The 22,857-nt window shown below is 47.2% G+C and overlaps 2 protein-coding genes and 1 pseudogene across 3 annotated transcripts; 1 reads left to right on the forward strand and 2 right to left on the reverse strand.

The window, feature by feature from the left end:
- Positions 1 to 3,519: 3,519 nt before the first annotated feature.
- On the reverse strand, positions 3,520 to 4,111 carry CNX7 (co-factor for nitrate, reductase and xanthine dehydrogenase 7). Its single transcript, XM_048679180.2, has one exon. It carries the CDS (start codon positions 4,105 to 4,107, stop codon positions 3,799 to 3,801), a length of 309 nt encoding a protein of 102 aa, XP_048535137.1. The 5' UTR covers positions 4,108 to 4,111; the 3' UTR covers positions 3,520 to 3,798.
- Positions 4,112 to 4,325: 214 nt separating this feature from the next.
- APO3 (APO RNA-binding protein (DUF794)) lies at positions 4,326 to 6,135 on the forward strand. Its single transcript, XM_048679179.2, has 2 exons — positions 4,326 to 4,837; positions 4,947 to 6,135. The coding sequence occupies exons 1-2, from the start codon at positions 4,437 to 4,439 to the stop codon at positions 5,809 to 5,811; spliced, it is 1,266 nt and encodes a 421-aa protein (XP_048535136.1). The 5' UTR covers positions 4,326 to 4,436; the 3' UTR covers positions 5,812 to 6,135.
- A 142-nt stretch (positions 6,136 to 6,277) lies between these two features.
- On the reverse strand, positions 6,278 to 17,371 carry LOC125516832 (U-box domain-containing protein 33-like; annotated as a pseudogene). The gene is made up of 13 exons (XR_015609274.1): positions 17,068 to 17,371; positions 16,865 to 16,986; positions 16,639 to 16,760; positions 15,968 to 16,072; positions 15,609 to 15,793; positions 14,569 to 14,735; positions 14,358 to 14,492; positions 13,937 to 14,233; positions 13,611 to 13,778; positions 13,456 to 13,527; positions 12,956 to 13,420; positions 12,147 to 12,873; positions 6,278 to 6,811 (listed from the first exon to the last, which is right to left on the reverse strand). The product of XR_015609274.1 is annotated as a U-box domain-containing protein 33-like (transcript).
- Between the last annotated feature and the right edge of the window lie 5,486 nt (positions 17,372 to 22,857).

Genomic DNA, 22,857 nt, shown 5'->3' on the forward strand with positions numbered 1-22,857 from the left:
TTGGAGGATCAGCGCCGGCGGCGTGCCGGTGCCACCACCACCCATCGGGGCGACGCGGCGTGCGGAGATCGCACGCATCCGCGCGTCCCTGCCGCGGGCGGCGAGGGAGGGGCCACGGTACGTCCCCGACAGCCCGCTCTGGGAGCCCTACTTCCGCCGCCGTCACGCCGAGCAGCTCGAGGCCACCAACGGCGTCGTGCCCTCCGGCAGGCTCAACTCCGATGGCCGGCGCCGGTGGTGGGGCGTGCCCGGCCGCACGTTGGAGGCCGTCCTCGAGTACATCGAGGGCGGCAACACGCCGCGCCTCGAGTATCCCGCTCCCCCGTCCTTCTCACGCCGTCGGGGAAGCTCCTGGACGCAGAGGCGCATGAAGACCGGGGTGTCCTCCTCCTCGTCCGGCGGCTCTCCCTGCCTCCGCCTCCGCCCCGTCAACCCGGAGCCCCAGGACACGCCTGTCAGCGCGCGTACCCGCAGCTCCGGCGCCCTCGTCGAGCCCAAGGTGGAGTCCAGCCTCCCCCCGGAGTACGAGGAGATAGCCCGGCGCGGCTTCTCCGACGAGGACGCCATGCGGTGGTCGCGCGACGACTACGTGCGCGAGGAGATGGTCCGGCAGCGCCGGGCCCTGGAGGAGATCGCCGCCCGCAAACGTGGGCGCGAGGACGGGGACGGTGTTATCGTCCTCGATAGCGACGACGACGACGCCCTCGGACCGTCCAACCCGCCGCGCCAACCGGGGGAGGGATGCAGTAGGGACGGCGGAGGCGTAGGCGGGGGCGACGACGACGACGACGACGGCGGCGGCGGCGGCGGTGACTACACGCGGTTCTACAGCCTCCTCGGCATGTAGAACCGCGTGGGCGGGCGGCGAGGGAGACGGCGGGGTAGCCCGCGGTAGTTTTTTTCTTTTTTTTGTAAAATATGTTTAAATTTGAACGAACTCGTCCGTATTTGCGTTGTGTTTGCGCCGAATTTGAACATTTTAAAAATCCGTGAGGGCCGCGACTGGGGCATCACGCCTCCAGTACGCGGTTTAGCGCCGGTGCGTTTCCAGGAGGCGATTTTTTGCTCCTCCTGAGAGACCAACAGCTGGAGATGCCCTCATGTATTTACATTCGTTCGTTCGTCCGTTTCGTACGTGCTTACGTGGCCCCCCTGCTTGTGGTTAGCGCTGGCCCCCTCTTTTCCCCGTTACCGGATTCTCACTCCTTTTGTGGCCCTGATGAGTGATGACACTGTTTCCTCGATCAACACGGTAATAAGCACAGCAATACCTGCTGTGGCTCTCACAGCGCGGAGTTTAACGTTTCTGTCATCGATGATTCAGCATGGCCTCGCACGACTAGTATTACCTACTTCCTCTGTAAAAAATTATAAGATCATTTACTAGATCGCTAGTATCAGCGTATCCCCTGCCAGACCTGTGACAAGGCTTTAGTTGCACTTGCACGGTGGGGTGATGTAACATTTTGAACCCAATAGCCACTTTGCTTCTTCATCCGGTAAGCTTTCCCGGCGAGCATTGCATCGCATCGCATCGCATCGAAACGGGCAGTGCAATTCACCCGAAAAGAACGACCGGCCTGCCGCTCACTTTGAGGTTGAGAGAGTCAAAAGCCACCATGATCCAAGGGCCCGGCCCCAGCTAGGTGTCGCGCTGCAATGCAACTTGTACTACTGCAACACGAATCCGGAGCTGCACTGCGCTTGTCATCGTTCGTCCTCTTGTAAGGGAAGAAGTTGTCGCTCTGAAACAAGAAGCTCTCGTAGAAATTGTGCAGAGGATCCGGCAATTCGGAGGCCCCATGCCATTGCCATTGCCATTGCCATGGCACAGCTAGGGATGGAATCCTCTTTACACCTAGGCATGGCAATGACGTGATTGATTGCGGCGTCCTGCAGTTGCGGATGCCAGGTGGTAACGTAGAGTGGATTGGATCTCCAGGATCAAATGCTGCAAACATAATATTACTTGAGGTTTACGAATGTACTCCCTCCGTTCCTAAATACTTGTCTTTCTAGGCATTTCAACAAGTGACTACATACGAAGCAAAATGAGTGAATCTACACTTTAAAATATGTCTACATACATCCGTATGTAGTAGTCATTTGAAATGTTTAGAAAGACAAATATTTAGGAACGGAGGGAGTATGACTGGCTCAACTGCATCGTTTGGACTAATGTCATTAATCAAATGTGTGCAATCCTTTCGAATGAAAATGACATAACCAAATCGCATGTGGTCGACGAGCTCATCATACAAGGTTCAAACCAACCTGATCATTTATTGCCTGGTGGGATTAGACGGCCAGTGCGGTGTTCCAAATGCCAGTGCACGCGCCTACCTGAAAGCCAGGAATCCTGGTGTCTTCCTCCTAAAAATTCTGAAAGCGGCTACTCTTGTTTGCAGGCACGGCTGTTTCTTTTTTTTTTTGAGGCAAAGGCACGGCTGTTTCTGTTTGAATGGAGCATAGCAAAAGTATTGTTCATGAAATGGAGAATACATCCCGAGTTACATCCTTCTGAATTGCAAGTGTCTCCTCCTGTTGCTGCCACTTGCCGCCTTCTCATCTAATGCAGAAACCAATGTTCTAGGTCTTCTTTTAGATATAAAAGGCATATGCCCGATGCTCAAGGTCTTTATAATCTATATAAGAGCAATTCACATTTGGTTATGAAGTTGCAGTTTGTGACCGGGAGCAATGAAGAAACATCTGAGAGCAGATCTCTTTTAGGGCTTCTTCTTCTGTTAGTCTCTTCATTCAGACAAATCCCTTTTAAAGGATTCAGCTACCTCAGACCGATTAGCACGGCGTGGGCTGGACCACCAAGACGCTTGCCCGTTTTGCGACCAAGCGGAGGAGACCATAGACCACATACTCGCCCAATGCGTTTTTTCGAGAGAGATATGGACACGGATATGCATGGCGATGAACAAGCAAGAGTGGTGCCCAGCCAAAGGGTGGAAACAAAGGTGAAGGAAAAGACATTCGCACCCTCGTCCTCCTTGTCATGTGGAAACTGTGGAAGCACCGCAACTGTTTCGATGGTGCAACACCATCGGTAGGAGAAGTACTACGCCGTATAGAGGAGGAGGGCAGAGCGTGGAGGACGTCAGGCATCATCAAAGCCGACGTGGAAAGCTTCTTTGCGGCTCTAGCGGTGGGCAATGACGCGAGGAGTTAGCAATATGTAATAGATTAAGTGGAGTTGGGTGTATATATGTGTATGTAAACCCAAAGTGGAGGGGCCCTTTACCCCCTTTTCTCTTCTATATCTATATAATATATAGTACGCACTCGAGAAAAAAGGTTTTCTGTTGTAGTTTCACTGGCTATTGATCAACTGTGTTGTGAACGTTGAAACCATTTTTGAGGAGCAACCATGGTCAGTCAGCCAGCATCTAATACCAGCAGGCGATATACTGTCATATACAACAACTACACGAGCATGCTTTCTGTATCTTCTCAGTCGCTGGAGTGTTATTCATCAACATGATTGATGATTCGAGAACACAAATGTCAGCGAACATCGCAACTTTATTACTAGTACTCCCTCCGTTCCTAAATATTTGTCTTTCTAAACATTTCAAATGACTACTACATACAGATTATGTACACATATTTTAGAGTGTAGATTCATTCATTTTGCTCCGTATGTAGTCACTTGTTGAAATGACTAGAAAGACAAGTATTTAGGAACGGAGCGAGTATTATTCAGCGTGCACATTGATCAGGAAGCAAAGACAAGTATTGAAGAAAGAAGACGACCTTGCTTTCTTTCTTTTTCTTCATTTTCAGTCAGCCGCCGCTGATTGGCGGGATGATGGCGAGCTCGTCCCCGTCGGCGACGGGGGCGGACTCGGGCGCGTACTCCTCGTTGAGCGCGAGCACCATAGAGCGGCGGATCTCGTCCAGCTTGGGGAACGAGGCCAGCACCCGGCCGAGGCACTCCCCCGCGGTGCTCCCGGAGGGCACCTCCACGGAGGCCTCCGCGACGCCCGTCAGATCCCGCGCGCGGGCGAAGAACAGCACCTTCACCCTCACCTTCTCCGCCGCCTCCGCTGATCCGGCCGCGGGGTCGTCCCCGGGAGCAGCGTCCGGAAGCATGAGGAGAGGAGGAGGAGACCGTATTTTTCTGGACTCTGGGGTACGACTACGGGATATGACCACGACGGAGGCGGGGGAAGGAGCCAACCAAGTGGTTGCACTGACCAAAATACCCCTCGCACTTCTGACTGCTGCCCTCCGGACCACGGGCCGGCGCCACCACGCCGCTCGCCGGACCCCAACACAACACGCACGTCCGCCTGTCGCCGCCGCAGGAGCCCCGCCGGCGAAACTCGAGCACGCGCGCCAGTTCGCTGCTCGTCAAATCGCCTTTTGTCTCGGCTTCTAACCGGCGGCGCATCTGCGCTGAGGGCAACGTGTTCGATGAAATGCCACCGGCTGGGCTTTTGGCTCGGCGCGTCGTGCGTGGGGGTGCTGAACCGCTGGTGAGGTCTGTGCGTCCTCTCAGAGCGTGGACGCGATGGCTGCACGGGGGCAGGGAGCCACAGGAAGAAGAGATCCCGTACGCCGACGTGCCCCGGCCCGGGAGGAAGTGGGAGAGGAAGCCGTACGTGACGCCGATGAAGGTCCTCATCCGGAGGGCCAAGGAGGAGAGACAGGCCCGGCAGGAGGCCCCGTGCCGCATGCTGGAGCACCCACCCGCCAACGGCCTTCTCGTGCCGCACCTCGTCGAGGTTGCGCATCGGGTGCACAGAGCAAGGGAGAGGCTCCTCAGCGGCCTCGCCAGCCTTGTCAAAGGCGATGCTGCCATCCCGGTGAAGCGATGCAGGTAAAAGGAAAACATGCACACCCCAATGACAATGTAATTCGCTTTGCGCAGCCATGGTCTGGTGGATTCAGCATGGTGGTAGGAGTAACGGTGTCAAGTGTCTGATCAGGTTCTGCTCGGAGGTGCACATCGGTGACGTCGGGCATGAGATCAGGACGTGTGAGGGCCCCAACAGCGCGTCGAGGAACTCCTTGCACGTGTGGCGGCCAGGGACGGTACGGGACGTCCTCGGCTTCCCATACTGCTACCACCTGTTTGATCGCGTTGGGAAGCCCAGGGTGGTGCACAAGGAGAAGTACGTCGTCCCGAGGCTCCCGGCCATCCTGGAGCTATGCATCCAGGCCGGTGTCGACGTCGAGCGTTACCCAACCAAGAGGAGGACGAGGCCAGTTTACTCAATCGACGGCAGGATTGCAGACTTTGAGCTGGACGATGAAGACGGCTCCTCAGAAGCAGAAACATCACCTGAAGCTTGGTCTTATCCATCCCCGCCGCCTCAAACGAGTTCTGCTTCTACAGCCTATGTCGGTAACCGGACAGAAGAAGAGATCACTGTGAGAGAGATGAGCTCCAGGACGCTGCAGTCCTGGCTGGATATGCGGTCAGGCGCAGCGAGGCTGATGAGGAAGTACGGTGTGGTCACCTGCGGGTACTGCCCAGATGTGCAGGTCGGGCCCAAGGGCCACAAGGTGAGGATGTGCAAGGCGAGCAAGCACCAGCAGCGGGATGGCCAGCACGCGTGGCAGGAAGCCACAGTAGACGACATCGTCCCCCTGAACCATGTCTGGCACGTCCGCGACCCAGCTGGCGACAGTGTGCCTCTCGCGAACGAGCTCAAGAGGTACTATGGCAAGGCCCCGGCCGTGGTAGAGCTCTGCGTGCGTGCGGGCGCGCCAGTACCGGTGCAGTACAGGAGCATGATGCGGCTGGACGTTGTGCCGCCCGCACGCGACGAGTACGACCTCGTTGCCTGATACTCAGATTGGCATTGCGGTGCCTGGTGCTCGTGCATGTTTTTGAGTTCGCCTGCATGTCGGAGCTGCACAAGGTTGAAATGGTCAGGATGCCGATGCTTTTTTTCTTTTGAGGGTTGCCGATGCTATTTCTTCAGGGCATGTTTGTTTCTTCAGGGCATGTTTGTTTTTCCTTAGTTTTCATCTAAGTCTGGGGAGAGAAGTCTGCATTACCCCCTGAACTTGTCTTAGGGTTTACTTTACAACCCTCAACTTTACTTTGGTTCAAATTTCACCCTCCAAGTTTCAAAGCCGTTCATAATACAACCCTGAGATGTATTGATATATTTTATCTCCGGTTTTGTCAGCCACATCGTTGGTTTTTTCTCCTATAGGTTCTCAGGACAAAATTCTCCCATGTTAGTAAGAGTGTTTGCATACTTTGAATTGGGGTCAATATTGCTGGTTAACTTTTTTGGTTTCTTGATAGTTTTCTCAGCCAAGGAAGTGAATCATGCAAGTGTGATGGTTTTCTCAACAATAGTGAGCTAGTCCAAAGGCATAACTAGTTCCCTCCCTACCGCTGGCCGCTGGAGCGGCAGACAGAGAGGAGGTGAGTCCACGGGCTCATCGGCAGAGCCTCCAGGGAAGGAAGCTTCACCCTAGCCGCCGCCACCGCGGGAGGGGAATGAATGGATCGGTTTTGCTTGCGTATATACCTAGGTCTAAACTATCTGTTAACAGCTTACATCCGAGGCCGAGATGAATGTACTCCTTCATGAATCGGATGCAGTTCGTGACAGTCTGACAGATCCTCATGTAGTCATGTCCCGTGCTTCTTCTGCTGCTGTTGCCACTCGAGAATTGCCGAATGGAGCGCTCTGTTTGGGGTGAGATCGCAGTGTTTGAGCTTCAGGTTCGTCATCGGCGACGTGTCGTGTCCACTGTCGAGCCACCTTCTGATAGCTTCAGCTTCGTATGTGAACCCATCTGCTGCAATCTGGGGGTCACGCATCACCTCCTGTTCACCGTGCATCAACCTGTTAGAGTTATAATATAAGTCATGTACCCTTTTATATTTATCCCGTTGTATAAGGGGTTTCCTGCATATGTTCCACACCTGTACATGTATATATATCGGCCTATGGCCTCATGGAAATACAAGCTGCTTTCCTAACATGGTATTAGAGCAAGGTCAATTTTTCTTTTGCACGCCGCAACTCGTGCCATTGATCCGCTACTCCGGCCGCTGGGTTTCATCTGCCCGCATCGCCCCGTGGTTTTCCTCTGCTTCTCCAGATCGAGTCGAGCCGTCGTCTTCCGTTCGCTCGCCGGTCTCTCGATTGATCTGATCGCTCTGCCCTGCCCTGCAGTTGGGCCTTGGGCCTCTCCCGATCTGGTCGCCGTCGCCCCGGGCCTCTCCCGATCGATCGCTCGCGCAGGTCCCGCCGGCTTCGATCGATTTCCTCTCCTGATCGCACTCGAAGTCGGATCGATCGTCCCCCTGCTCCCGATTGGAAATCGCCAGCTTCACGTGACGCCCTGCTCCAGACCGCTTGTTCGCCTCCTGCTTCAGGACGAATTCTCAGGCACTGCTCTAGCCGATCGACTTGCTGGTTGTCGGACGCAGGGGCCCAACTCCTGATCTGTTACCGCCGTGCGCGCCAAAAAAATGTCTACTGGATCAGGCTATGTTGCTGTTCCTCGTCGCCCGGTGATTTTTGATGGCTCTAACTACACCGAGTTCGTTGGCTTCATGCGCATTCATATGCGTGGCATCCGCCTATGGGGTGTTCTTTCTGGCGAGGTCTGCTGTCCGCCACGTCCGGCTCCTCTAGTGGCCCCTACTCCGCCGACTCCATCGGTTCTTCCTGCGAATGCTAATCAGGCCGCAAAGGATGCGGCTAAGCTTGTTGATGAGGCTGCTGATCGTGCTTATGATGAGCAGGTTTTGGCTTATGAGGAGGCTCTTCAGACGTATCATGGTGCTTTGTCTGTTTACACCCAGTGGCTTGATGATGATGCACGTGCTGCAGCTGTTCTCACTGCTAGTGTTCTGCCTCAGTTTGCTTCTGAGTTTCTGGGTCTTCCTACTGTATTTGAGATGTGGACCAGTCTTCGTCAGCGTTATGAGCCCAAGGGTGATGCCTTATACATCTCTGTGGTCCGTCAGGAGCATGCTCTTCAGCAGGGTGACTCTACTGTTGACGACTTCTATGCACAAAGTTCTGCTATCTGGCGCCAGCTTGATTCTCTCCGCAGTGCTGGGTGTCGTACCTGCCCCTGTTGCCAGGCTGTCCAGGCCAATTTGGAGTTTCATCGCGTCTATGAGTTCCTGTCTCGGCTCCGTAAGGAGTTTGAGCCCCGGCGTGCTCAGTTGTTTGCTCGTGGCCGTATTTCTCTCATGGAGGCGCTTTCTGAGATTCGTGCTGAGGAGACTCGCTTACGTGGTGCTGGTTTGCTGGAGGTTCCTCCTGTGCTTGCTACTCGTGCTCCTACGCCACCTGCTGCACCGACCCCTTCTCGCTCGAGTGCTCCGCCGCTCTTGCCCACTCCTTCTGGAGGCTCAGGTCGCCCCCGTCCACATTGCGACTATTGCAACAATAATGGCCATCTTGAGTCTCAGTGCTACACGAAGAAGAAACACCTGCGCAAGGCTCCATCATCTTCAGGGACTTCGTCATCTACCTCGACAGCTTCAGCCATTGCTTTGACTGAGCAGGATATTCTGAGACTTAAGCGTCTGCTCGCGGCTTCAGGTTCTTCCTCGACGGGTACTGCTGGTTCTGTGACTGATGCTTCCCGCACTGAGCAATCACCCTCTACACAGTCAGGTACATCCCCATGGGTTCTGGACTCTGGAGCTTCTTTTCATATGTCTTCTCATTCTTCCACTTTGTCCTCTCTTCGATCACTGGATTCTCCTGTTCATGTTTTCACTGCTGATGGTACTCCACTTTCTGTTGCTAGTAGAGGCAATCTTACCACTCCTTCTTATTCTGTTCCTGATGTTGCTCATGTTCCTCGACTTACCATGAATCTGTTTTCTGCTGGTCAACTTACGGATTTTGGTTGTCGCGTCATCCTTGACGTTGACTCTTGTTCTGTCCAGGACCGTCGCACACACACTCTGGTTGGGGCTGGCCCTCGCCGCCGTGATTCTCAGGGTCTTTGGGAGTTGGACTGGCTTCATGTTCCTTCCGCTGCCACCACCATCGCCAGTTCTTCCGCTTCTGTCGCCTCCGTTACTGGTTCCTTCCAGCAGTGGCATTATCGACTTGGTCATCTGTGTGGTTCTTGGTTGTCTTCTTTAGTTCATCGAGGTCTTCTGGGGTCTGTCTCAGGAGATGTCTCTTTAGAGTGTCGGGGTTGTCGTCTTGGCAAGCAGATTCAGTTACCATATTCACATAGTGAGTCAATGTCCAAGCGTCCTTTCGATTTAGTCCATTCTGATGTATGGGGTCCGGCCCCTTTCGCTTCGAAAGGTGGTCATAAATACTATATTATTTTCATAGATGATTTCTCTCGTTACACATGGCTTTATTTCATGACTTCTCGTTCTGAGGTGTTGTCTATTTATAAGCGTTTTGCTGCCATGGTTCGTACTCAGTTCTCTTCACCTATTCGTGTTTTTCGTGCTGACTCCGCTGGCGAGTATATCTCTAAGATGTTGCGTGGTGTTCTTGCTGAGCACGGGACTCTTTCTCAATTCTCTTGTCCTGGTGCTCATGCTCAGAATGGTGTGGCCGAGCGAAAGCATCGACATCTTCTTGAGACGGCTCGTGCATTGATGATTGCTGCCTCTCTCCCGCCTCATTTTTGGGCTGAGGCCGTCTCCACATCCACCTATCTTATCAATATACAGCCTTCCGCTGCTCTACAGGGTGGTGTTCCTTTCGAGCGACTTTTTTATCGTTCTCCCGATTATTCGATGCTTCGCTCGTTTGGTTGTGTTTGCTATGTTCTTCTTGCCCCTCGCGAACGCACCAAACTGACCGCTCAGTCTGTTGAGTGTGTCTTCTTAGGCTACAGTGATGAGCATAAGGGCTATCGTTGTTGGGATCCTATTGGTCGTCGGATGCGTATCTCTCGAGATGTGACTTTTGATGAGTCTCGTCCCTTCTACCCACGCCCATCTTCCTCGACTTTTTCAGTGCAGGATATCTCTTTCCTCACTTTTCCTGACTCACCTATCACCCCCGTCGAGACTGTACCTCTCCGTTCCACTTCCTCTCCTTCTCCACCTCTAGTTGATTTGCAGCCACCATCCTCCCCGGTCTCCTCGCCTAGCATGTCACCGGGTTCTCCACCTTCATCTCCGGTGACTTCCTCCCCGGTCTCCTCTCCCAGCTTGTCACCGGATTTTACACCTTCATCTCCGGTGACTTCTTCGTCGCCACCCCCCGATTCTACCTTGACGATTCCTCCTTCTATTATTCCATCTTTTCCTCAGCATTACACTCGTCGTCCACGACCAGTCGATGCCTCTGTGGATGAGTCGTCATCTTCCTCTCAGCCTACTTATGGCTTGCGTTCTCGTCCTCGTCTGCCTGTTGATCGCTTTGGATTTCCCACCGTCGGTGCTGCTGTTCTTGAGCCGACTTCTTACCGTCAGGCTGTTGTTCATCCTGAATGGCAGTTTGCGATGGCAGAGGAGATTGCTGCTCTTGAACGCACTGGTACCTGGGATCTTGTTTCTCTTCCTCCCGGAGTCCGTCCGATCACTTGTAAGTGGGTCTACAAGGTTAAGACTCGCTCCGATGGTTCTCTTGAGCGTCACAAAGCTCGTCTTGTGGCTCGTGGTTTTCAGCAGGAGCATGGTCGTGATTATGACGAGACTTTTGCTCATGTGGCCCATATGACCACTATTCGTACACTTCTTGCCGTTGCCTCTGCACGCCACTGGTCTATATCTCAGCTTGATGTTAAGAATGCATTTCTTAATGGTGAGCTGTGTGAGGAGGTGTACATGCAGCCACCACCTGGGTATTCTGTTCCTGATGGCATGGTATGTCGTCTTCGTCGCTCTCTCTATGGCCTTAAGCAAGCCCCCCGCGCCTGGTTTGAGCGCTTTGCCTCTGTGATCACTGCAGCTGGTTTTTTAGCAAGTGCTCATGATCCAGCATTGTTTATTCACCTTTCTCCTCGTGGTCGGACTCTTCTTCTTCTTTATGTTGATGACATGATCATCACGGGGGATGACCCCGAGTATATTGCCTTTGTAAAGGCCCGTCTTAGTGAGCAGTTTCTTATGTCTGATCTTGGACCTCTTCGCTACTTTCTTGGGATTGAAGTCTCTTCTACCTCTGATGGCTTTTTTATATCCCAGGAAAAGTATATCCAAGATCTTCTTGCTCGTGATGCTCTTACTGACGAGCGTGTTGTTGAGACTCCTATGGAGCTCAATGTTCACCTCCGTGCTACTGATGGTGATCCTCTCCCTGACCCGACGCGTTATCGTCATCTTGTTGGCAGTCTTGTCTATCTAGCTGTCACTCGTCCGGACATCTCTTATCCGGTTCATATTCTGAGTCAGTTTGTCTCTACTCCCACCTCGGTTCACTATAGTCATCTCCTTCGTGTTCTTCGATATCTTCGAGGCACGATCTCTCACCGTCTATTCTTTCCTCGCTCTAGTTCTTTACAGCTTCAGGCCTATTCGGATGCTACGTGGGCTAGTGATCCTTCAGATCGCCGTTCACTTTCTGCTTACTGTGTTTTTCTTGGTGGTTCTCTCATTGCCTGGAAGACGAAGAAACAGCTTGCAGTTTCCCGTTCGAGTGCCGAGGCTGAGTTGCGAGCAATGGCTCTTTTGACGGCAGAGGTGACTTGGTTACGGTGGTTACTTCAGGATTTTGGTGTTTCTGTCACTACACCGACTCTGCTCTTATCTGACAGTACAGGTGCTATCAGCATTGCACGCGATCCTGTGAAGCATGAGCTCACCAAGCATATTGGTGTTGATGCTTTCTATGTGCGCGCTGGTGTGCAGGATCAGGTTATTTCTCTTCAGTATGTGCCTTCTGAGTTACAGTTGGCGGATTTCTTGACGAAGGCTCAGACTAGAGCACAACATGTCTTTTATCTCTCCAAACTGAGTGTTGTTCATCCACCATGAGTTTGAGGGGGGGTGTTAGAGTTATAATATAAGTCATGTACCCCTTTGTATTTATCCTGTTGTATAAGAGGTTTCCTGCATATGTTCCACACCTATACATGTATATATATCGGCCTATGGCCTCATGGGAATACAAGTTGCTTTCCTAACACAACCAAAAGTTGGTAAGTTCAGATGCTTCTCTAGTCTCTACTACTAAGACATTAAATTACGATGCAGTTTGTGGATCCTTACTAACCTGAGAGATTGCACAGACAAAGCTGGATGGTGTGTGTGTGTCATCTGACGAAGCTGCAAAGGATGGCCGCCCAGCGTTCCAGGAGGCGGCCTTCATCAGTGGCTCGAGCTCTCCCCACACCCCCCCTATAAGATCTGGTTGGCGCTTCCCACTCAAGTTGGTGCATCTCAGTCCAACACGCGCAAGCTGGTCGGCCTGTTGGTATGGCCAGCTCCCTGCGGAATCGTCGATAATGGAATGCAGGTGCCCCTTCTCCATCGCTTTTTCTACAGTCACAACGATCTTTTGCGATGACCTTCCTGTCAGCAGGCGTAGGATGATAATGCCAAAGGAGTACACATCGCACTGTGGGGTGAGTTCCCCAGTGGTTAAGAACTTGGGATCCTTAGTGTTCTTTGTGGCCCTTGGATTTTTCGAAACCTGGCAGATTCTCAACTTGCTCACAAAATTAGCGTCAAGAAGAATATTGTCCGGCTTTAGATCACCGTGAACAATGGGGAGAGGCTTGTGGGAGTGGATAAACGTCAAAGCCGACCATATCTCCAATAATCCTGGTGCGCACTTGCCATGTCAATGGTGGTGTGTTTTTCTTTTCCTTACAAGAGAGATGTTCCTCAAGGCTCCTATTTGGGAGGAACTCGTACACCAGGCCAGAACCAGAAGCTTCTTGTCATGCTCCTATAAACATCATGATGTTAGGATGCCTCACTGTACTGAGAAAAGCAACCTGCAGTGACGATGCCATGATGATGTTACTACTCTTTTGAATAAAAGCAAAAATATGATTCAGGAGAAGTCATCTCAATTACCTCTTGATGGAATTCTTGTTGTCCTTGAAGGCGTTGACAATGAAGCAACTTTATAGCTACAGTCGTGTTTCGGAGGAAACCCTTATAGACTCTTCCAGATCCACCTTCGCCAATCTTGAGTGATATATCAAAGCATTTGGTTGCTTGCTGCAGCTCAGATAGTGAGAACACCAAGGCTCCATGCTTATTCTTTTGCCGCAATTCTTTAGCCTCTGTTACTGCAGTATCTCTCTCATGTAGTGACTTGTCATACTTTGCTTGAATTTCTTGGATAAAGTGTTTGCTCTTTTCAAGCTCTTGTTCATGAAATTTTATGGCTGACTTCATATCAGATATATATTTGGCATTTATATCTGCCAGCTGTCGTATCATTGCCTGAATTTCCTCCTCCCGAATTGCATGCGCCTCCTCCACTGCTTTCCGCTTTCTCATCTCACGCAAAATACCATGCTCTAGTTCTTTAACCTATAAGAGCAATCCACATTTAGTTATGAAGCTGCAGTTTGTAACTGGGAGCAATGAAGCAATATCTTACCATTTCAAGTTCTTCTGTTAGTTTCTTCAGGCGCATCCTGCACATCCTTAATAAAGGATTAAGTCAGATTTTCTATACGATCTCATAACAGACAGCTGAGAGACATACTTCCATACTTACAATTATTTTTAGCCTGAGTATGTGTTCCTTTAAATCTTTTAGCTCATAATATAGTTCATCACGATGCTTCTTTGTTTCTTCAATCTCCACCCTCTGTCTCGTAATCTTCACATCCATGTCTAACCGCTGCCCCTTCTCGTTTTGGTACAGATTCTCCATCTCCCTGGCCTGCAATAATAGTTTAAATTTTATTCACGCACTTCTAAGTTGAACTATACTATTACTTCCTTTTGGAAATGAGTGACGTTGTTTTAGTTTTGAACTAAAACAGCATCACTTATTTCTAAACGGAGGGAGTACTAAAGATTCCTGGAGCAAACTCTTACTTTTTGCAGTGCTGAAAGCAGATCCATTTCGAGTTTTAGGCATTTCTTAGTTTCCTCGCACGATTTTTCTGTAAAGAAGTCAGTAATCTCCTTTACATTATCCTTTCTAGCAGTCTCGATCTGAATGATATGCTGTTCCAGCATGAGCTTCTGCTTCTTTGAATCCTGTAGTTCATCATGTAACGCATAGCGTCTTCTTTTCATTTCGTCAATCTCCAGCCTCTGTATTGTAAGTATCTCCTCAATCTGTTTCCGCTGGTTCACCTCATGAAGATACGTATCTTCTGAAACTTTAGCCTGCAAGAACATTCTTGTCATACTATTTTTGGCTAAAAGAGAAACTAATTTGGCTGGTCTATAAAAGGGATGCTACTTTCATTACTTATGGATATGCAGCATGGACCTACGAAACAAAGCTTACTCTTTGAAGAGCTGAAAGCAGATCTGCGGCTTTGTCACATTTGTTAGATTCGTCATGTCCCTTCCACAGCTCAGCTACAGTGTACACCTCCTGATGTCGGAAATGTGTTTCTTCATCTACAATTAATGCTTCTTCCTGTATGATACCATGAGCAAGGAATTATAACATGAATTACTTTAGTAAATTAATGGTTTAGCACAGATGACCATACCATATGACATTCAGGCACCAAGTGGATGCCATCAGATTCATAAGTTGGAGAGTGTTTCACTTGTCTTAGTTTGTGTGCATCACCAATAATCACAGGTAAAGTTGTGGCTCCAGATATACTGACTGCATCATCTGTCCTCGATGAGATATAAGTGGTCTTTTCCCAATCTGGAGTTCATTATAACAAAAATAAATAGCTTGACTACCTTTAAAGGAGAAAAGGTAAACAGTATGACCAAAATCATTTTCATTGAAGTGTATATGTGTGTCTAGCCCTTTCCATAAGTTTGGACTTTTGGTTGCGTTGGCTAATGCATGAAGCCTAACATGGTATCAGAGCCTAAGGTCTTGAGTTCAAATCCTGACTTTCGCAATTTATCCAAAAATTGCTGCTGCCCCCCTTTGTGTCCATGTATAGGCCTCTTGAGCCATACCTCTAAGTCTATTCGTGTTGTCTTCCCGCGTCACACGTGAGAGGGGGCGTTGAAGTGTATATGTGAATTGTCTAGCCCTTTCCATAAGTTCGGACTTTTGGTTGCATTGGCTAGTGCATGAAGCTCTACAATTTTTACTCTGTTCACATGAGGAAACATTTTCTCCACACATAGAACTAAAAATGGTTGCTGTGATCTGCTACCTCCACAGCGTCCCATATCTTGTTGGTTAATTTCTATGGTGTAGACTCTTCTGAGCTTCAACAATTTTAACATACGTAAAGAATGTAGTTTATGAAAAATATACAAATTATGTTGTACTTTGTATTATTGCCAGTTCTATTGATTAAACATAGATCTCCGAGTTTATTCATGAACCCTTTGGATTCTTTAAATGGCCAACTATGCAGCGTAAAAAAAAAGGCCAACTATGGAAACCACAAACCAAAATTTTGGTCCTTTTTCTTGTAATACAATAATATGATGTTGTAAGGATAAACCATCTACCGAGATTTAAAAAATAATAATCCAGAACAACTGTTTTTGCAATTTGCAAGAATGGCATAGAGTAGTCACTACAAAGTATAAATATGTTTAGGATAGTCACCTCCAAACAAAAAATCCCAGTCACTCATTTGTGATTCAAACGATGAAGCTGAATTATATCCTTTTGAGCTTGCTTCTTCATTCTTCAGTGCCATTGATCTCATCTGGCTCGAAATTCTGCACACTGAAGATGGTGTTGTGCGTTGTACAGGTGACGGGGATATTGCAAGAAGATTTTCCTTGTAACTGCACAGGTATGGTTAGTGGATTTTCAGTCATTTGCACTAGTTCTGTGAGAACACAATAAATTGGTCCCTAGGCTAAACTTGAAGATACTATCAATATGTAGAAGTATAAATACAAAAATCTGGATAACGTAGTAAAACTGCTGACACGGGATGGACCTTGCTCTACTTTTACCTGGTACATATCAGATGCCCATCACAGATAAACCATATCTTGCATGATGGAGCTGCTGTGTCCATCAGCTTGAGCGCTGTCTTGGACTTCGGTGTTTTCATTTCCCTATAGGTTGAGAACATTATTAGATTGTGCATAAGTTTGTTAATTGAAGCCTGCCTTAGCCTTATTTCACTACTTGTTAGGAAAAAAAGTTTGAAAATGCAGTCTCTATATTTAAAACACAGAGTAGTGTAATATATACAATTTGCAAATTACACTGAGTTGCACAATTTGCAAATTACAGTGAATTGGATTGCAGTATATATGAATCTGAACAAAAGATATCTGAAAGAATGGACATACAGAGTTATCCGTTAACGTTAAGTTCCTTGAAGTGGTATCATAATTTAACTCATATATACCCTTTTCCATTACTTGCAGGCCGCCGCTTCATCACTTAATTTTACTCGTGTGTCAAATAAATAAATAAAGTTGTTGTGGTAAGGTGATTTTGTTTGTAAATTTGGTATCTATGTTGAAATACCGTGTCGAAAAAGGACCGCATGTACTGAAAATACAGTTAGTCCACCGTGCTGGTGCTGCCTGTTCTAGAAACATAAATTGGCATGAGAAAAACAGCAGACCCCTTTTGGGGGAAAAGCATTGGGCTGGGCAGGTGTGATGTGTACTTTGAGTAGTGTTGGTCGGCAGCTGCTCCCATTACAAGCCTGGTGATGCCATGAATAGCAATGAGTTGTGCGAGTCCTTCCGCAACATCGTCCATCTCAATCACCACTTCATCACAGTCAATCTGGCATAGTAGAGTGTGTCCCACGTTAGTCTTGAACTGAATTCGAGTGATGGACGTAGCCAGAGGTAGAAAGGTATTGACCGGTGACCGAAATTGAGTTGAACCTCTAGATCTTTTGTCGCGCGTTTCGCTGTCAGGGCATATTCATCCATGTTCTTCCCTGTTTTGTCCCGCTGTAAGTTTCTATGATTGCTGACCTCTTCTGGTCTCATGCTGCCATGATGAGCTTTTACCCCCCACTGAAACACATCAGAAAAGATAACCCAAAATTCACCTGCTGATAACATGCAGGGAAGTGCCGGCTTACTTTTGTGGGTCGATCGTGTGGGGCTACGGACATGAGCTATCACAACCCTAGATCCATCCTTGGCCAGGTTCTTCATCGCCCACAGCAAGGTGCTCATCCCTTCGTTGACATCGTCTGATAACGCGACGAACACCGCGCCCTCTGCGCCAGGGGAGCTCTGCTGCTCGTCCCGCTCGTCACCCGTCGATGAGCTGAGACTGCAGTGGGCGCTCCAAAACGTCTCGTGGTCGCCGTCGTCCCGCTCCATTGCCGCCTCCTTGGGCTCCGACGATGAGAGAGCCGTGTGAGAGCTGTATGAGTACATAATTTTGGTTACTACTCGGTCAGTGCTCGGTATACTTAACAACTCCAGGTGGTCGCTGACTTTCTGTTTCTAAGGATAGAGCAAAAACATGTTGCCGTGTGGAGCCAGCCAGGTGGACTCAACTAACCACCAAATGTTGGTCGCACCTCGATGGGTGGAGCTTCGATTTTTTTTTTTTAAAGATTCTTGTGATGCTACCAGGCTACCAGCAACAGCAACCATTGGTACGCCCCGGGCAAAACGACCTCGTCTTCTCTTCCAGCGGAGGAAATTGCACAAACCACAAATCACTGATGCCGATTTTGCACATAATTTAGTATCACCTTTGTTTCGAATTATAAGACGTTTGGGATATTTTAATATGGACTACATAAGGATTGAAATGAGTGAAACACACTAACACACATCTATATGCATCTGGTTTAGAAAAGAAACTTGCAAGATCTTATAATTCGGAGCCGAGGGAGTATTTTGCCTTTGTTGCATAAAACATCACATATTGATGTAATCCGTTGCAGCTAGCTCCAATCCATCATATGACTATGTTGACACGATTTCTAATGGTCACATCAGCTCGCCAGCTAAAACAATTAATATTGGTAGCTATAGTTGCTCACCCGCAAAAAAAAAAGCTATAGTTGCTCATTCAATTTTTTGATTCTTAATACAATGTTTTAAAAAACTGGATCATATATGGACCCAGCGATGGCCCGGAAAATATTCAACTTATTTGAATCATAGATTTGGGAGATGTTGGTAGCTTAGTTCGTTCATCCAGAATTTTTTTACAAAATTCAATATTTTCTAGAAAATGCAAAAAAAGAGTAAATCATGCCTTTATCTAGTACTGGGTTGGGATTATTTTTGGCACTTTTTGACCACTAGTTTGGGGAATCTTGTAGCTTTGGTTGGCCGACTAGTGTGGCATACTTTTTGTCACGTGCACACTTATAAGCGGGACCAATCCATTAGGCGTTCAAACGATGAATTAGAGCTAGCGGCAACAAATTGCACCAATAAGTGTTGTTTTGTGCAACAAACACGAAGTATTAGTTTAAAAAATTGGCCATGATAGTTGATGGGTTGTGCAATTTCCTCCTTCCAGTGTGCGTTGTTGCAACAGGTAAACCCCACTGGTTGATCCATGCACAAGGTTGGACGGCTAGACGACATTGTTCGATCTAAGCGAGATCCCGTGCTACCGTCGACCCACCAAAAGCCATTGGTCTCTAGAAAATTTAGCACAACCACAACCTTAACTGGGCCTCTTTGATTCAAAATATTTCCAACAAAATTAAAATAGTTTTAATCCTTAGCATTATATAAATCTTTGATTTAGAAGATTTCCAACCAGTGTATGTTGGATGTCTTCTGCATGTTCTTCGACTGGCAGGGTTTCAATCCATAGCATTATATAAATCATTTGTACTAGATGTCACGGTAAAATTTATATCGACTCCGATCTCATGCGAATAATCTTTTTATTTCCTGTGCACAATAAAACAAGCGCACAATTTGGTACTATCATTTAATGGGCACTAACTAAAGAGCGCTCGTTCCCAGCCTCGTGCCACTTGACGCGCTCTCAGCCGCCGCCACGTGTTCCGCTCTGGGCGCTTCCTTCGTATTTTTTTTCACACACGTTTTCGGCCTTTAGATGTTTTTTCCGGTTTTTCACCGGTCTTCCTTAGAATTTGGATCAAAAAATTCGAAAAAGATTTTTTCTACACCGAAAAACATGTTTTCTCTTTCTTTTTTTTCCGTGAGAGGCATGGTCATGCCTCTTGAAAATGAAAAAAATATGTTTTCTCTTTTTTTTCTTTCGCGAGAGACACGGTTTTGCTTCCACGAACGGCATGGTTTTGCTTCTGCAAGAGGCACAATCGTGCCTCTCGAAAACGAAAAAAAAAACACATTTTCTCTTCTTTTTTCTTTCGCGAGAGGCAAGCGTGAGGCATGGTTTTACTTTCGTGAGAAGCCTCGGTCGTGTCTATTGGAAACGGAAAAAATGTGTTATCTCTTTTTTCTTCTTCTGTGAGAGACACGGTTTTGCTTTCACTTCTCTTTTTTATTCTTCCACGAGAGGCACGGTTTTGCTTCCGCATGAGGCATGGTTTTGCTTCCGTGAGAGGCCTCGGTCGTGCCTCTTGGAAACAGAAAAAAAATATTTTCTCTTTTTTTTTCTTCTTCCACGAGAGGCACGGTTTTGCTTCCGTGAGAGGCATGATTTTGCTTCTGCGAGAGGCACGGCCGTGCCTCTCGGAAACGAAAAAAAGTGTTTTCTCTTTTTTTTCGTGAGAGAAACGTTTTTACTTCCGTGAGAGGCAAGATTTTGCTTCCGCGAGAGGTGTGGATGTGCCTTTCGGAAACGGGAAAAAACGTGTTTTCTCTTATTTTCGCAAAAGCACGATTTTGCTTCCGCGAGAGGCATGATTGTGCCTCTCGGAAACGGTTTTCGGAAAGGAAAAAAAAAGTGCTTTGGGTCCGGCTTTTTTCGTGGGATCTAATTTTGAATATCTCGACGCGAGGAATTTAACTGTGAAAAATGATTGAGATTTGGACGCATGATTTAAGAGATAAATCGTTTTGAATAAATGGATCTATGAAAAAAGGGAAGACTCCTAGGTTGCGACAAGTGGCGCACATGCGAGGTGAAAGTGATCTTTAGAAAAAAATACTCCCCAATTAGTGATTTCATCTATTCCCACGCTTTTAAAATCCTGTTTGGTTGGAGGCAAATCACTACAATTTGCCGGCCCATTTAGATTTTTTTTCCTGCAAAAACTCCAAAAACGCACACTCGCGGTGGGTTGGCCGTGACTAGAACCTGCGATCTACCAGTACAAATAAACTAGAGAAACCACCCGTGTCACGTCACCTCGTGTGACTAATTCTCTTTTTCTTTTTCCTTTTCTTAAATTCGTGAACCGTTGGAACCTATGTCTTTTTTTCAAAACGATGAATTTCATAGGAATTTGTGAAATTTTAAAAATTCGATGGAGTTTTTTGAAAATCGTTGATTTTTTTAAATCAATGAACTTCTTTACGAATTTTTGAACTTTTTTTTGAAAACCGATGATCCTTTTTTCAAATCAATAAACCTTTCTATGAATTTGCGATTTTTTTGAAAATTGATGAACTTTTTTTCGAATTTATGATTTTTTTCTTTAAAATCGATGATTTTTTTGAATTTGTAATTTTTTTCTGGAAATCCATTAACCTTGTTTTCAAATCAATGAACTTTTTTTCGAATTTGTTAACTTTTTATGAAACTGATGCACTTTTTTTGAATTTTTGAACTTTCTTGAAAATCGATGGACTTTTTTTTGAAATCGATGAACTTTTTTCGAATGTGTGAACTTGTTTTGAAGCTCGATGTAGTTTTTCAAATTTGTGAACATTTTTTGAAAGTTGATGAATTTCTTTCAAAATCATGAATTTTATACATGAATTTTTTATTTTGTTCACATTTCCCCCCAAGAAAGATCATGTTTTTTCAAAAATGTATGTGCAAGAAATAGCACGGATAGTTCTTAAACATTTCACGCTGTAATCAATCACTAGCTCTTAGTTTTTCTTTTGAGGCTATCACTAGCTCTTAGTAAATGTAAGATGGCACGGTGCTTTGTATCTAAACAGCGCGAGCTCAAATCCTCACAGGAGTAACTGTTTTGGAAGGTTTTCCGCACTACACCGCTACGTGTTCCTGGGCCGGCCCAGTAGGTGCGCCAGTGGGCGCCAGTTCCCTGAAAGTCATGGGAGCAACTAGTTAACGAGTGCTCCTTCGGAAGTCTCGCAACGATCAGCGCCATTTGGCGTGCTCTCAGCCATTCGTCACGTGTCGTGCTTTGGGCGCTTTCTTTGGATTTTATTTTTTTATTTTTTCACACGTGTTTTCGGCTTTTTAAATGTTTTTTCTCGGGTTTTTTCAACGTTTTGGTTTTCCACCGGTCTTTCTTAGCTTTTCAATAAAAAAATTGAAAAAAATATTTTGCGCGAAATAACGTGTTTTCTTTTTTTCTTTTCATGAGAGTCATGGTTTTTGCCTCCACGATTTTGCTTTCGCGAGAGTCACGGCCGTGCATCTAAAAAACACGTTTTTCTTTTTTTGTTTCGCGAGAGTCACGGTTTTGCTTCCGCGAGAGGCACGGGTGTGTTTTCGCGAGAGTCACGGCCGTGCCTCTCGGAAATGAAAAAAAAAACGTGTTTTCTGTTTTTTTTCTTTCGCGAGAGTCATGGTTTTGCTTCCGCAAGAGTCACGGGTGTGCTTTCACGAAAGTCACGGCCGTGCCTCCTCGGAAACGAAAAAAATGTGTTTTCTCTCTTTTTTTCCGCGAGAGTCACGATTTTGCTTCCGCGAGAGGCACGGTTGTGATTTCGTGAGAGGCACGGGCGTGCCTTTTTCGGAAAGGGAAAAAACCCATGCTTCCGGTTCTGTTTTTTCATCCGGTTTTTTCGTAAAAAAAGTTCATCAAAACCTATCAACATGGGATCTGTTTTTGAAGATCTCGACGCGAGGAATCCAACGGTGAAAGCGGTTCAAAATTTGGACGCATGGTTTAAGAGATAAAACGTTTTGAATAAACAGATCTACGAAAAACGGAAAAACTCCCAGGTTGCGACAAGTGGCGCGCTGTGCGCCACTTGTCGCAACTAGAGAAATTAAAGTGATATTTGCAATGAGTACTCCTTAATTAGTGATTTCAGAAAGTCCTCGTCCGATTAAAGGGTTCAACTACCCAAGCCCAATCCACAAGCAAACTCACATCTTTAAACTCCGAACTCACATCTTTAAACTCCGAAATCACTAATTGATAAGTACTCATTTCAAAGATCACTTTTACTCTCAGAATGCGACAAGTGACGCACTGCATGCACATGTAATGCGTCACTTGTCGCAACTTGAGAGTTTTCCTTTTTTCTAAACATTTTATCTCTTAAACCATGCGCCCAAATCTTGAACCATTTTAACCATTGGATTACTCGTATTAAGATCTTCAAACTAGATCCCAATTTGATAGATTTTGATGAACTTTTTTAACGAAAAAACCGGACGGAAAAACCAAAACAAGAGCATGTTTTTTTTCTCTTTCCAAAAGAGGCACGGCCGTGCCTCTCAAGAAAGCAAAATTGTGCCACTCGTGGAAACAAAACCATGCCTCTCACAGAAGAAAAAAAAGAAAACACATTTTCCCCCTTTCCGGAAGTCACATCCGTGCCTTTCACGAAAGCAAAACCATGCATCTTGCGGAATGAAAAAAAAACACATTTTTTTTCCTTTCCGAGAGGCACGTCGTGAAAGCAAAACTGTGCCTCTCGCGAAAGTAGAACCGTGCCTCTCGTGGAAGAAAATAAAAAGAAAACGTATTTGTTTTCCCTTGTCGAGAGGCACGATTGTGCCTCTCGCGGAAAGAAAAAAAAGAAATCCCTGGTTGTACCTCTCGTGAAAGGAAAAAGAAAAACATTTTTCTTATAATTTTTTTTCG

Source organism: Triticum urartu, chromosome 6A, assembly GCF_056163025.1.
Source record: "Triticum urartu cultivar PI428250 chromosome 6A, HENAU_Tu73, whole genome shotgun sequence".
Taxonomy (NCBI): Eukaryota; Viridiplantae; Streptophyta; class Magnoliopsida; order Poales; family Poaceae; genus Triticum; species Triticum urartu.

Bases quoted from the DNA above. Each gene is read 5' to 3' on its own strand.
- CNX7 (XM_048679180.2), bottom strand. From the start codon at position 4,107: ATGCTTCCGGACGCTGCTCCCGGGGACGACCCCGCGGCCGGATCAGCG.
- APO3 (XM_048679179.2), top strand. From the start codon at position 4,437: ATGCCACCGGCTGGGCTTTTGGCTCGGCGCGTCGTGCGTGGGGGTGCT. The intron at 4,838-4,946 runs GTAAAAGGAAAA...GTGTCTGATCAG, and splicing joins ATCCCGGTGAAGCGATGCAG to GTTCTGCTCGGAGGTGCACA.